Source organism: Calypte anna, chromosome 18 (assembly GCF_003957555.1).
Source record: "Calypte anna isolate BGI_N300 chromosome 18, bCalAnn1_v1.p, whole genome shotgun sequence".
In the NCBI taxonomy this organism is placed as follows: Eukaryota; Metazoa; Chordata; class Aves; order Apodiformes; family Trochilidae; genus Calypte; species Calypte anna.
Window position 1 is genome coordinate 11,413,006 of NC_044263.1, and position 15,963 is coordinate 11,428,968.

A 15,963-nucleotide genomic window follows, 5' to 3' on the forward strand; every position below is an offset into this window, starting at 1 on the left:
CTGTCAGATAGGATTATTAGAACAATATGTTACCTCCACTGCCCCCGAGCTGGAAGAAGTTGGTTAGAATCAAAGAGCTAATGGATTTGTTGGCCTTAACTGGAGGCTGGAGTTCCAGGACATTGCTGGAGGATCCTCTGTTACCAAGAATAATCCTGTGCAGCTGTAAGAATGACTTATAGTTTGAAATTAAAACTCAGCTTATTTTTTGGAGCACCAGGGAGAAAGCAGTTGTGAGTGGTGTTGTAGCAGAGGCTGAATGCTGAGGAAAGTCAATAGGCCATAGAGAAACCTCAGTAAGAACTTGAGCTGGTGGGATTTTTGGTGCAGCTGTGGTAGGGATCTGGGATGGAGATCTCTTAAAGTTCTTGGTTGTGGCACTGTGGGTGCTGTGGACTGCACAGCCCAGAGCCTGTGTAACCTGCTGATGGTGGCTTGGGGAAAGGAGAAGAGGCAAAGTTCAGTAAGCTGTGGGAGTCAGTTGTAGTGGTTTGGCCATGACAAGAGTCAGGTAAAAGTATGTTTTGATTTCCACATAGTAATCTCATAATAACCAAAGCAAAATCTTATATTTTAGTGTTGGTCTCAAGTAGTTAAGGTGGAGATGGTGAATCTGTTCTTTTTTTCCTTAATTCACAATGGGCTGCATGCAGTCTTGCCTTTCCAGGAAACAGAAGATGAAAAACTATCCACTGAAATAGATACATGTTTTCTTCCCAGCCCTAGAAAGGAAACAAACAAGCTAAGGGATTTGGACAGTGGGTCCTCATTAGTTTATAATATCCCTCTTTATGGTGACACTACTGGAGGAAGAGGGAAGGCTGACTAAAGCTTGCTAGTGCCACTGGGCATGGCTTGGGTGCTCTTGCTCATCTCATCAAGAAAAGTTTCATGTAGCATCTAAGTAGGGATGGTGAGGAGTTTCTGGAACTTGGAGTATTTCTAATGTCTGCCAAGTGGCACAATCTTGTCCTCTGAGATGCATTGGTACCATGCTGTGGGAAATGAACACAAATGTGGAAGACCAGTGGTTTGTAAGGGCATGATGTCTGCTTGCTCCTGTCTTTATTTCTGATCTATTCTTGACAGCACAGAAGGTGAAAAGGAGCAGAACTTGTATAAGAACTGCTGGGGAGAATGACTGGAGTGATCAAAAAAAGTGATCTGTGTTTTACTTTGGAGATGAAATCACTTCACTTCTTGCTCCACTTTTAAGATTACCTCTTCCATTTCTTGCACAAGAATTTTGAGTGTAACTGATGAATATGTTCATTTTCTTTCCTAGAGAAACTGTACACTCTTTGTATGCTATGTATCTACATTGACTCCTGAGAATGTGTGAAATGATCAGTGACTTCTTGCAGTTGGATTTTCTTCCTTAACCCATCCATGACTAAGCATGATGTGGAATCTCAGTCCCTGAGATGGTCTCTGCTCTTGTTTGTGGCTTGGTTTTAATCAGGTCCAAATATTGGTTCTGTGAAGGTGCAGCCTTCTACAACAGGTTTTCCCCCATTACTTCTACCTTTGGTAGGAATTTTCACTCTTCCTGGTGTTTTGTAGCTGAGCTTTTCAAGATTTTTGTGCTTTCTATGGGCTGTCAGCATTTCTTAGAGCAGGGATGTGTCATTTGAGTTATTAACACTCTAAATTGGTGGCTTATGTCTTGATATAGTGGCAACTTCTCATGGGTCTTGGTAACCTTAAATGCATGTGAACTGTCAGTGCTTCAGGTTCTTGTAGAAATTCACTGCTCTGCTGTCGAGTGAGCAGCTCTAACACTTTGCTGCAATTTGTAATTAGTAATATCCTTCATAGCTGGAGATGGGAAACTGAAGGTAGTTCATTGTGAGGGGTACCCAGCCTTTGTCTAAAAGGCTTAAAGTTTTTTTGGGGATTTGGAATAAACATAATTTTGCTCAGACTGGTTTTATGGTGATTCTTGAATATCTTTATGCCATGGTGAACTGAGCTGAAGATCTCTTTCTGAGGGCATTGCTTTAGGAGTTTTAGTTGTCACTGGTTTTGGGTCACCAAGGTCTGTAGCCTGAGTGAGGAAACATCAATAAAATTTCACTGTAAAAGACTTCTAGATACCAATCCTAGATTTTGATTTCTGCTGAAGCCATGTCAGCACAATATGATTTCATGGGAGGGAAAAAAAATAATCTTTGCATCAGACAATAAAATGGAGGCATCTTTGGAAAGAGTGGATGTTAAGGGGTCCATCAGCCTTGAATGCTACTGAGTTCTCAAAACTACTCTTGCTTTAATGCCTTGTGGCAAGATTTACTGCTTCAGTACTTCTCCTTGTCACTGCTTCATGAGGTTCAGGGTTTCTCATGAACCAGCTTCCAAACTCTTCATGGTCCAGTGTGGCAGCTGAATGTAGGAAATCACTGTCTTGGGTTTTTGAACTGCTGTGCTGTCAGCTGCAGAGGTTCAGGAGCAGTTTTGCTCATGGCTTAGAAGCTGGTGGTGTCGGTTTGCTGTTGTGACTTCAGCTTTCCAGAGCTATAGCTGTCTCCTTCAGTTGGAATCCTGGGAAAAAGGGAGGCTCTTGAAATGGGTCTGTGGTTTTGGTGGGAAGGGATGGGACTGGGAGGGGAGATAAATAGAAGAAGGGGAATTTAGTCTGAAAAGAAATTACTAGGAGGACAGGTGCTGCACTGGACTATATGGAGGGGAAACACAGATGGGTGTTTTAATGGAGAGCTACAATTAAGGTCTGAAAGCTGCAGAGGAGTTTCTGTTGTAGGAAGAGGCATTTTCTCCATCTTGATCTCTCTGCACTTCAGCATCAACAATGTGTTCTTCTCGGTGTCTATGCAGAAAGCTTATATATAGGCATGCCAATCATGTTCAAAATTAGCTTCTACTCAAAGTTTACTACCCAGCTGAACTCATATGGCTGATCTGAAGGAAAGATCTGTGGCAGTACTGTTTAAAATATTTAAGTTGTGCCTTACCATTTTTTTTCTCTGTGCTTGGGAGAGTCAGTTGCTACTTAGGTGCAGTTTGAGAGTCCATTCACTTCATTGCAAGATGATTCTCTTTTTTTTGTTTGTTTTTGTTTTAATTCTGACTAAATTTTGAGATACATTATATCACCTAAAGACCTGCAAAAAGCAAAGTGGCCAGGAGTGATCCTGAGCACTCTAAATAATGTTTCAGTGAGTTATTAGGTATCATTCTATGTAGGCTGAAATTTGGAGCTGTAAGAAAGTTATATTAAAAGCACTTTAGTTAATAAAAATCCAGCATAGATTAGGAATGTAAATATGTAAATATCTAATTTCTACTTAAATGGAAGGCATCTGGTTCCTGATATTACAAACACTGGCTGGAATTGGAATGAATAAACTGATGACTGTTAACACTTTGGAGTCAGGCTAGGTAACACTTTTTCCACCAATTTAAAGCTCTGCTTTTGTGTCAGTATTTCTTGTGATGGCAAGAAAGAACCTTCCATATCCCTTTAAAAGTATATTTTAAACATTTTTATTTACCTACTGCACTCTGTTAATAAATGTAAATATCTATTTAGTCAAAATTTCCCATCGCTATACCCAGTGCACTAAGACTGGGATCATTTGCTCACTCATTCAGCTACAGTAAAAACTAAGATATTAAAAATCCTGTGGGCTTTATAAAAATCTATTTTAAAGACTGTTGCTGTCACCACATCTGTTCTAGTCCCAGCTCTCCTGAAGGAAGTCCAATTGCCTGCAGTTGATTATCTGTAGATACCCACAGAAAGCATTCTGCAGTTCCCACTTAGCTGCTTCCTGACCTCGTTCAGTCTAAAGGGTTAAAATTAATAGAATTTCTGGGTAGCTGACTTGTAGTAACCCATGTCAGTGTCCAGATGTCCTCTTGCCTTGGTGTGGCTGTGTGCTGGCTGTTCCCCTGGTGCTGCCTTCAGTTGTTGACCCATGTTTGGGTGCTTAACTGAAGAGCTTGAGGGGTGCATGTGGTGTAAAACCTGTGCATGCAGTAGGTGAATTATAGTTAGAACTAATTTTGCTGTCCTTTGAGTGAGGACACAAAGATGGTGAAGCACTCTTGAGGAAAGGGTTAGGTTCAACTTTCAAGTCCTCCAAACTTATGAACTATTCATTATCTTCCCCACCTACTCCCAATTTTTTTATTTTTTTTTTTTTTAGCAAAGACTTTTTCAAGAAGGCTAGAAACTTTCTGTAAGGCTGGGAGCTCCTGGAGCCTTGCTGCTAATTACTGCTCTCTGGGTATATGCCTATTGGGTTTTCTTTCTACCAGTAAAGAAGAAAACCTGCTTACTGTTGTGCAATTACAATTACTTAAGCAGATATTTTTTGATAATTACAGGTATTACCTCTGTAATTGGTCTGCAGCCCTGTGCTACTTGAGGTTTTTTATGTACTTTTCATTTTACTGGGGCAAAAGAGAGAAAGAATGAGAAATATGCTGTAGTCTCCAGTTCCAGAGCCTGCTGTGGGTGGGAGCTCGAATAAAAACTGCACTTGAGGAGCTGTCTATAAGCTGTTTCTTCTCTTAAGCTCCTGCCTCCTGTGAGGCCAGAGTGTAACCTAGAACAGTCTGTGTTGTTATATAAGCTCCTGTGTTTTAATTGCTTTAATTTCTCTGCTGGTCCAGTTGGGAATTTTTCACATTACTGACTTTCGAAGGCTGGTACTAAAAGAACCTGTAAGAAATGGTGCTTGTTATTTAATTTCTTTTCTGTAACAGAAACCAGTCACTGGATCTGATACCTAATATAAGACAGAAAAATGGTGGGGTCTAAATCGTAAGGGTTGCTTTGACGCAAAACTTGGGAAGACTCCCAAGTGTGATCAAGCTGAGAGAGTCCTGTGCGGAGTTTTACTTTGTTAGAAATATCTGAGGGGTTTAAGGGAATTGAATCAATGCTCTCTGGCAAGTGGAGTTATGAAAAAGAGTATTTGACAAGGACATGCACTATTTCTATAAAGAATGGTACCTGAATTATGGACTTCAGTTCAAGCACTTAGTGGAAAGTGCAGTTTGTGCAAGACAGCCCTTCAGGCTGTCAGCCTGCAGCAGAAGTCAGTGGTAAGTCCATCCTAAGCTCTCTATAGAGCAGTCAGGCTCCAACAAGCAGCTATACAGGAGCCTTGTGAAAGGTTATTAATACTTCTCTGGCCCTGGTGCAACCTAAGATCATGTTTTACCTCTGAGCAGTTGCTGTGGCTGAAGCAGCCATGCTGTCTGAGTGGCTGTTGCACTGGGCCTGTCACTATCAGAAGTGGTGAGCTGGAGTGTAATCTGCACTACTGGGCTAACTTAGAAGCTGAAGGCTGTAAGTGTGAAAATCTCCTACTGGTGACCCTCTTCTCTTCAGTGCTAGCTGCAGAGAGCATCCATAGTGAAGTCTGAGCTGTGCTTTTTCTTTAATAGCCTGTGGATGTGTTGTGCTTCTTCCCATTCTCATGCACAGATTTTGCTCTTCTTCCCCAGCATCTGTCACATCTGAGGTTTCCAGTACCCCATGGGGGGTTTCTTGCCCTTTTTTGGCCACCCTTGACTCCAGCTTCTTGGATGCCAACAGAACTCACTGGGTTTTCTTTCTCTAGCAGTTTGGGTTAATTTCTGGGTTCCAGTCTGGATTGTGCCCTGGCTGGGGAACAGTCTTGGGCTGGGTGGTGTGGGGGCTGCTCAGTGTTGGGGCAGTTGTGTGGCCCCTCAGCCACTTTCCTGAAGGGTGGTGGGTCCCAGCTGGGGTTTAGCTGCTGTGTGGGGTGGAATGTGTTCCACCCAGCCTTGCTTTCCTCCCTTCTGAGACTGAATTGCTGCCTGCCCTTCTTGAAGGCTTGACTTTAGGACTGGATAACTGCCTCATTTAGGGAGAAAAGGGAGTTCATGAGAAAACCATGACAAGCTTAGAGGCCTTAATAGGTCTTGGAGTGTAAAAGGTGGGTACATAACTTCAGGAAGTGAAACTAGACAAGAAGATGCTCTGATGATGCAATTTATCAGTCTGGAGAATGTGCTTTACTCCTGTTGCATATGGGATATTGCTTAAAACAGATTTTGTTTTCTGCACTAGAAACTGCTGGTTTATTCTATAGGTAACAGCAGAAAATGACTAGGTGCTAACTTCAGTTTTATTATTTATGTAGTAATAAAATAAATCTGTCATTTTCTGTATCTGAAGAACTAGAGATAAGTGAGCCTGGGTACTCAAGTGATGCAAACTGATGGTTACAAACTCCAGCAGCTTGCTTACTGCGTCTTGCTCAGGCACTCTGCAGTGATGCTTTACAGAAGCCTGTTGATGTTATGGCAGGTGGAACCAGCCTGGCAGTCCTAACAGCATATTCCTGGGTGCAAGAACTGTGAAGCTGAGGAACTGTACAAAGCTTTTGACACTAATACCACCAGATACATATACACTGTGCAGGTTTGTTATGGTTCTAAGAGAAAACAGGCCATGCAAACCTTTCTTGCTCTGGAGCTCACTCTCCAAATGTAGAGCCTAAGTTCGCATGTGCTTTCACCTGGAAGTAGTGTACCATTTTCTGGTAGCTCACTTAGGTACACCTCTTTCAGGTTGCTTGCTGCTAGGAATATAATGTAGTTTTCAAATAGTCCAGTGCCAGGAACCTGAACTCTGCAGTGTGGGACAGATAACCAAAGTCCAGATTACTGATTGATACACTCCTGGATAAAGGTTTGTAAGCATCAGGAAACATTCAAACTCTACAATTAGTGTTCTGAAGGAGAGTTGGTATAACAAACCCCTGTCAGAGCAGTGCTGTGTGATTTATCTCTGCAGCCATGAGAGAGTGTGCATTCCAACATGCCTTAATGCTGTTGGGTGATGTTGTCTATAACCTCTTCTTTCATAAAGCAGAAATGTCTTTTGAGCAGCTAGCTTAATTGCAGCTGATTCCATCATCTCAAATTGAATTAGGAGCTTTGCTTGACATTAACTTTTTAATGGACATACCTACCCCTGTCAGCTGAAAAATTCATGAAGTTTGGTGCTTCATCCTAACTGTAACTTGGATATTTGGAGAGATTGGACAGAGTCCAGGTGCTGCAGAACAGAGAGGAGGCACAGGCCATCAATCACTGCTCCTTTGGGCTGTCTGAAAGCTGTGTGCATTTTCAGTAGCCACATGGTGTGTTTGTTCAGCAGAGTGTCCATTTGGAAGGCAGGTGCACAAGTATTTCCTGTCAATTTTCTGTGGTTGGTGTTTAAACAATCTCTGCATGCTTTTCATTTCTGAAGCTTGCGTGCAAAAAGCCCATCTGACATCCTTCAGTTTGCTGTCTTAGATACAGTACTTTAAGACTTCAGTTATAAAATAGCTATACTCAATTTTTTTAATATCATTTAGTTCCCTCCCAATTAAATCTGACTCAAAAAAGAAACCCTTCTGTGTTTATTTGGCTACTAAGCCACAAAAACCAAAACAACCCACCCGTATGTTCCTGTGTTGCTTTCTGTGGTAGATGGTGGTCAGGAAATTAGGGAGCCTTGTGGGGGAACTTGATTCCACATTCATTTCAATAAATTAAGTCTGTTAAGCATAGTGACATTTTGAAGAAAGTGTGGTTTTTAAATTCTGCAGGAAAATAGCAGGAGAGACATCAATACCAATTTATCACTAAGCGATAAATATCTAGGAAATCAAGGTGTCCAGAGTGTTGCATGTAAAGACCTAAATCATGGCACAGATTTAATGGTCAGGGATAAAAGTCTATCTTTTAGTTTCAAATAAATGGACCCTGGCACAGATGACATGGGAGCATTTTGTGCTTCAAAATTTCTAATTTGGCCCTGCTTAATAGAAAGCCTCTTAAAGTAACCTCTTTCATTTGCCCAGGACACTTACTCGTCTTCCTCTAGATGGGCTGAGTTATGTTGGCATCTCACTGGACTTTGCTGCTTATGATCATTACAGTTCACTGATCCATACAGGTATTCCAAAGGGAGATAGTCCAGAAAGGCCTCCAACTTATCCCACATCTGTGTTAGGGAAATAATAAAAAAAAACCCCAAAGATGCCAAAATAACTTGAGGGAAGAGGGAAGGATAATCTTGAAGTAGCTATTCTTATCCTAGCTCTTTAGATTTTCTTATTTTTAATGGTTCAGATCAGCTTATTCATGTCTGAGAAAAGGCAGTGATAATGGGAGGGAGCAACTCTCCTTTGTGAACATAAGAAGACTAAACCAATTGAAAATAATTTTCAGTTAATTTGCAGAGAAATACAGGTGTGAATCTTGAAACAAACTGACTGTGAGACAGTGAGTACCTGCAGCAATACCCTTAGAGTCCACAGTAAAGTACAGAACAGCAAACACTGCTGTCACCCTGGTCATAGGGGGTATTGGGAGCTGGAAAATGAATTTGGCTGTGTGATTTATTTTGCTTGTGACCAGATCTCATCTGCAGTCAGCGAAAAACCTTTTTCATTAGGTGGGCTGTAGTGGAGAAGCAGAACAGAGGTGATGCTAAGTGGTTTGGAGCTGCTGATCACACAGTGGGCTTGGCTTCCTTCAGTTGAGGACTAGAAGGGAAATAAGGTACCAATCCCAGATGGATGTGGGTGATCTCAGCTGAGCACAATAGGAATGGAGCTGGCTGGGAAGATGGATCCAATATTTAACAGTTTGCTTCTTGGTCAGTTGTACCAGGCTATTAAAATAACTGTCCTGCCTGCCTTCTCCATTACAGTACCACTTGATTGGGAAGCAGTTTGGTCAGGGAGTTCATTCTATTACCAACCAATTATTTTTGAAATTTATCTCCAGTAGTGTCCAGCTCAGTAAGTTCCTGCAAAGGCACCAATGCTGGCAAAAGGGACAGGGGTGGGAAAATGAGGCTGGGGAGGAACTGCATACCTGCCAACAGCTTGGTGCTGATGTGGAGGTAAGGACTGATAAGTTGTTCTGCACACTTGGGTCAGTTGACCTGATAACATCTGTTTCCTCTCTCTTGAGAAATAAATACCTTATTACCAAAGATGTTTGGCTGGGTAAAAGTACTGCAGGTGATTATCATCCATCAGAGCTGACCGAAGTGGAAAGATTTTTTTTTTCCTATAAGGGCATAAGATGACCTTATGTCAAGATACCTGGCACAGAACCAAATTCTTTTCCTCTACTGTTGGTGCTCCTGGCTCAATTCAGAGTCTTCTCTCTTCACCTCTGTCCTTCCAGAATCCCTCATAGGTGTAGAAAGACCAGGGCACCTCAGTCTCAGAAATATTTTATGTATTAAAAAAACAAAAGGCAGGTCAGAAATTGCATCTACTCTGTTCAAACAAATGTAGCAGGAATATTTTTTTAACCAGACAGTGTTGTAGGAATCAGGATTGACTTGTTTCATACTGTGGGCTCTCAACAGCTGTTAATGCTGTCTGCTTACCACCTCCATTCCTTCTCTCAGCCTGCAAATGCACTGAACACTTTTCCTGACCATCAGAAAGATGCTCCCAGATTCTGTCAAGCCTGATCTCTTGTTCCTATGCTAGTAAATCCCTGAATAGTGTTAATGACCCAAAAGAACACTTTTACAGTGTGCAGTGAACTAAGGGTGAATAGAGATTTTGCTTGCTTCAAAAACATCAGTTGAGCTTGATCCAGAAAAGGCAAGAGCAGCCACCTGGATGCCTTGGTTCAGGGAAACACCATGGATTAGCTCAGTGTTTTTGGATGGTGCAAAGCTGTCTCTGACCTTCACCTCTGAAGCCCATCAAGGCCCATCCAGCCAGACCCTGCTCATCTGGCACTTCCAGGTGCCACAGGATGAGTGGCTGACTGTTTTTCTTTTATAGATATTTATATGATATATAGATAGATATTTATATGATAACTTCCTTATAAGTAACTTGGATGCAGTAGAGATTGAACTATTCTGAAGTAGCTTTTGCTTCCTTCACAGGGAACTACAGACCTGTGGGTTCATTTGCAATCTGTGCTCTGTTTTGTAAAACTTGGGGAATTTTCTGACTGAGCAGAAATGCCTCAGGAAGAGGCGATGAAATAAACACCTTAAAGTTTGTGCTTGAATTTCTTGATACTATTTATAGATTAAATAATAATGTTATATATTGCAGAATTTTTGGTAATTTTTGTTCAGTATCAGCTCTAAAAGCATCCTGGAAAGCATCTGCAGTGCCAGCTACCAGGCTACCCATCAGCTGAGCTGGGACAGGGGAGGGAATGACCTCTCCAGGAGGAGACTGCTTTGGGATTGAGAAAGGGAAGACCTACAGATAGGAGAAAATAGTAGGCTAGCAGAAATAGTGGTGGTTGGAAATAGGATTTTTTACTTATCTAAATTATTTACTGGAGTAATCAAGATTCTGTTCATCCATACATGGAAAACAACCTTGAAATGCACAATTTAGTGAAGGAGTTGAACATCAAAAGAAGTCCATAAATCCCATACCTTGGCAAGTGAAAGGGAGATTTAAATATCTGTGGGAAAGAGATCAGATGCTCCACTTCACATTTACTCATATGTATTACCTTTAAATTACTTTTTATACGGGTTATTAAAGAGCCTTTTAAGAGAACTAGAAACCAGTAATTTGAATATAGCATATACTTTGAGTTGCATAAAAAGACCTCGGGTTTATTCTAAGAACTTTTTCCACACCTTCTATATTTTTCTGTTCTTTATGGCTCTATTTCAATACTGTTTACTAACAAATGTTTTTGGTTTTGTTTTTTCTTTTTTTAAGACCTATTCAGGCCTGTTCTGCGTAGTTATAAATCCTTACAAGAACCTCCCAATATATTCAGAAAACATTATTGAGATGTACAGAGGGAAGAAGCGCCATGAAATGCCACCACACATTTATGCCATTTCTGAATCTGCATACAGATGCATGCTGCAAGGTAAGAATTGCTTAAATCTTACTTATTAACAGTTAGCTGTTAACTCTTTGTAATATACCTCAAGCTCAGGAGTTTCATTATCCAGCTACAGAGTAATTTCTGACACCATCAGGATCTTTTCTAGGAATTAAAGGGAAGGAATAATAAGGCATTTGACTCCTGTCACTGTATTTGTCTGACTTCCTGAGGCTTCCAGAGAAGCAAATGAACACTGACAAGAAATGTACTGTGCCAGCTGGGGGCACTGAAAAGTGTTGTAGGGGAAATACTTTTTTATTAAAAAAAAAAAAAAAAAGAAAAAATCTGCAGTGACAAGGAAACAATAGCATGTTTCAGTTCAAAAAGGGGTCATGAAAGAGCTTAACCTTGAAGTTCTGGGTTTTTTTTTCCCTCAAACTGATATAGGTCATGTCTGTAGTAAGGACAGAGTAAGTTTATGGTGGGCTTATGCTTTGAATTTTGGCTTTTCGGACAAATATGAGAACTGCATCTGGCATTATATAATGTCTTGAAGTAAACAAGCTGTTGAACTTGTAAAATGGCACTTCTGGTGTAGTATGTTGGGAACACAGCTCATACTATCCTGGATTGGTTCATATTTAGGTGGCTGTACTGCTGAGGGAATATGAGTGTATTGTGTTTAGGAAAATGTGTGTGATGCAGACAGGTCTGAGGGTTGGTACAGTGTGCTGCAAGTTGGTTAGAAGCTATTTGCACCACCTCACAGAAACTAAGGAAACACTGTCTCCTACCATGTTAACCAGGCATTTAAATGCAAATCTTTTAAAATAAGACATTCCCTGTCTTCCACTGAATCACTCTTTGTTTCTTCAGCTCTGTCTTTGTCTTTAGTGCTGCTTAATAATAAACTACAGGTTGCTGCATTGCTGAGTGCTCTTTCACCTCTGAAGAACCTGTGCCATTGCCACTGAGTGGGGTGATACAGGGGCAAGCCATGGAAGAGCAGCAAATCGAGGCCACCAAGAGTTGAGATGTTTCTCAGTGGATATTTGAGGCTCTGTTTTTTCATGTCTTTATGAAAGAAAAAAAAAAGTCCCCATGGCCAGAACAATAGTCCCTAACAGCTCAGATCAGAGGGCCCCTAGTAACAAGTGTATGTGGAAGAGTAGAGCAAGCTTGAAGATTATTTTAAGGAATCTATTCCTAGCACTCTCAAGTGGTTTGTGGAGAAGGGCTTCCCACTCAAAAAGCATGATATCTTCTGAAATGTCCTCTAATAAAGTAAGTCCATGTCAGTAGTTATCAGGTGCTCTCTAATTTCTTCACATACTATGCTGGTACTTCCATATCTCTGGAGATCTTGCTGCATGTACAAGTTCTACTATTTTTGGAAGATGAAAAAAAAAATCCACATTTTTTGTCAATTTTTTTTCTTTCCATGCTGATATATGGAGCCTTATACCTTGCAGCAGATCCTTGTTGGTGTGTTTATGTGCTTCCTTTCTTTCTGATTTTGATTGCATTATCTTAATTTGAAAAATGAAGCCTTAAATTGGAATAAGGATAGAAGAAAACTGTGCAACAGAATCAGTTTATTAGGGAGTGATTTCTTCAAGTTTTAACTAAATTTGTGTTTCTGGTGTCCTTCACCTGAGTGGAGCTACTCCCTCTTTATTTTAGCAAGTAATTGCAGTCAGGCAGTGACCTTTCCATTGCTGGTTGTTAGCCTTCACAATTACAATACCAAGGATAAGTAAAAACTCCAGAACAAGCATTAGCAGTTTTGTCCTTGACAAGTATTTTACTAAGCAAACTGTTCGTGCCTGCTTGGGTTGGTCAGGGCAAGAGACCTGCAGAGGAAGAGAAAAACAATATTGTTTCTGAATTTATAATGGCCTCCTGCAATTGTTTACAGACATTGCTTCCTTTGGGAGGAAGATGGTGTGCAGACCTTTGGAGATGTGCTTGCATGAAGTATGAGACTCACAGCTGTTTTTCCTGGGGATTGAGGACAGTCCCCCTGCCTTGACATAGTCTGGTGAAACAGTGATGAGTTGTGATGAGAATGAGCAGTGGATGCTGTTTTGAGGTGGGGTGAGTGGGGAAGTCTGGCTGTTGTCTGCTACGCCCCTCTGGACAGAACCTGGTGCAGAGACAGAAGCCTCAGGGAACTGAATGTAAGGCTCCATGGAAATAAAACTTTAAACGATGAAGGTTTTCTAGTCATTAGAGCATCAAATAATGCTTGCCTTAACAGTAGATGATGACAATATTCAAGTTATTTTCTGTTTATTGGTGGCAACACAAGGTGAGCTACTGAGTGTGCCTAGAATTTAGTAGGGAGAGGAAGTTATCCTTGTTAGTTAACATAATGCACAAAGCCTCCTTAGTCCTCCAATTATGCCTTATGTTTTGCTAGACTTTCAGTATTTAATGAAACAGAAAATGTCCATTAGAAACTTTATAGGTCTTTAACCAAGAGCTAGCTGCAGTATTTACACTGCTTCAGATGAAGTCATGGGAGGTCTCTGCTAGCATTTATTTGCACCATAATCCTTGACCAAGATGCTGTTGCTGATAAATTACTAACACAGTTACAATTACAAAACTGTTGCGCAGTTTGTTGTCACCTTTGTGCACACAGTTACTTTGGGAAGTGGAGAGACGGTGGTAGAGTGGGACAGGGGAGAATCTTTTACAGTTACTGCAAGTGATGCTATTGATATTATAGCTTATTCACAGGTTTCTTCTTACATGATTGACTTCTATGTTTTCAGTATTTTATACCTAAAGCTGAATTATTAGGATTCAAACCTGAAACTGTTAAAATGCAATTCCTTTGGCTGGTATGACCATACCCTTGCAGAAATATCTTAGTCACTAATTCAGGTAATGAAAGTATTTGGCTGTACTTTCCCAGCCTCTTCAGTAGTGTTTTGTTCAGTATAATCATGTTTAGTTTCCTTATAACTAATAACAAACTACTAGTTTTCTAGATGGTTGTGATACAAAACCAGGATTCCTGGACCTGAGCTGTGACTTTGGGCAACCTATTTTCTTAAAACACAGTTTTTCTCTGCTGATATACCAGGCACAGAGAGTAAACTGTTACTCAATATTGTGGTTCTTTCATGCCTTTAATTCAGAGCATGGCTCAACATATTTCTGCTAATCTGAAGTTTTCTATGCTTTAAAGTATTTGTGCTGGGAAAAAACCCCCACAAAATGTAGATTTCTGTTTCAGATTATGGTTGCAGAAGGTTGTTTTTTTTTGTCAGCAGAAACAACCTATGCACGTGCATCTCAATAGTTATTCCTTGACTTAAACACTGCTGGAAATACTCTATTTTGTTAAACTGGCAATATTATAAACAGAGCATTGCACTTCACAGCACACTTTGCTAGGAGAAGGTTGTATGGAAGCATTGCTGACTGCCAGTCACCAAACTGCTTCTCTGTTCCTTTGAAGAATTCCTGTTCAGGAAGACCTTCAGCCCTGCAGTCTTCACAGCTCAGCTCTCATCCTGTCCTTTAGTGGAGAGAAGAATGGGCTGAAAATCTGTTTCTGTGCTTGTTGAACAGGGAGGACAAAGGGGTGGGGGAGCTGAGGGCAGAGCAGTACAACAGAGCATGTTCAAAAAGCCAAGCTTCCCATTTTGTGAAGGGGATAGGATTTTCCATAGAGATGTTTCGAACTGGTTTAAGATGGGAGAAGAAAGAGGAAGGTGCAGAGTTGGTTTTGGTGGCTGAATGTTGCAGATGAACAGTTCAGTGGTGTGATGCACAGGGAATTGAAGCAAGTTTTGCAGGGGAAATCAAGCCTCATTGATAGCTGGATCTCAAAAGAATTCCCTTTTCTGCAAGACTTGTAGTAAAGATAAACACAAGCTTACTGAAAACAAGCAAGGTTTTGGGTGCATTCTGGTTCTGACAGTCAGGATTTCTTTTCAGGAAAAGACTCATTACCTAGTGCCCTGACCTCAGCAGATAATAACCTGCAATTCAGCTTTATGTACTGGATTTCCCCTCTCTCTCCCATGGTAATTATTTTTCAAAGTGGTGTGGTAGTAGGGTAAGTGTTACTTCACACGTGGTTTAGTGGATTTCTCCTATGCTTTCCCTTCATTTTCCTAATCTTATGTTGAAGCAGTAAGTACACATTACCCAGAGGCTTCTAGGCATATTGGAATTGTTTAGTCCTGGACAGAAATGAAATGCATACATGCATAGGGCTGGGCTTGGTGTGCTTCCCAAAGCATGCTAGGCTGAGCTTTTCATGGCTGCTGGACAGTTGACATGGTCATAAGGAATTGGTATCCTAATCCCTGTGACAACACTGACCTTAATTCTGTTGGGTAATACAATTTGCAAGACTTGCTAGTGTTCTTCTCTACTGCTAAAATTTATAGGCTGTAAGAAGAAAATGTTTTGACAGGGATTTCCTGAAGAGAACTAATCCTTAAGTCAAAGAGTTCATCTCTATCTTCCCCTTGCCAGTCCATTAAAGGTGACTTGTGCAAAAGCATCACTAAAATAAATTTTTCTCCAATGCTTTTTACCATACTTGGCTTTCTCTTCTCTGTCCTCCCTTCCCATTCTCCCACTGTATTTTGGGAGAAAGCGTGGAATTATTTTGTCTCTATTCATCGACTCTTAAAAGTGCTTTGGAAGAAATACTGAGGAAAATTTCTTTGCTTTTTGTTGCCTAAGACCAGCTTGCCTACCAATATTACTCTTGTATAATTATGCTTAGTCTCTCCATTTTATCCTGTTTCCCTGAGGACATCTTGATGAGCACTAAATTAGCACTGATATTTTAGGACTGCCTTTAATCCTGTTGCAGAAAAGGTTTATCGGAAATGGCACAGAACATGAAGAGAACACTTGGTGTTGCAGGAGCCAGCACTGCCTACACCTCCAGTACTTCTCTCCTAAAAGCATCATATTGGTCTATATTTTTAGTTAATCTTGATTTAAGTCATCCCTATGGGATTGTTTATTTTGGTGTTAGTTTTTTTTTTTTCCCTTCAAAAGATAGAGAAGAAAAGAATTAAAACTAAGCTATGGCAACTCTTCTCTTTAATGGTCTGTTAAATCTTTGAATGAAAGATGAAAAAAATGCTCAGA

At 40.7% G+C, this 15,963-nt stretch overlaps 1 protein-coding gene across 1 annotated transcript in view; it reads left to right on the plus strand.

The window, feature by feature from the left end:
• MYH10 (myosin heavy chain 10) overlaps positions 1-15,963 on the plus strand; it is a 101,830-nt gene that overhangs the window by 4,741 nt on the left and 81,126 nt on the right. Inside the window, exon 3 of the mRNA XM_030461731.1 lies at positions 10,719-10,875. Coding sequence (XP_030317591.1) covers positions 10,719-10,875 — 157 coding nt within the window. The remainder of the gene's footprint in view (positions 1-10,718; positions 10,876-15,963) is intronic.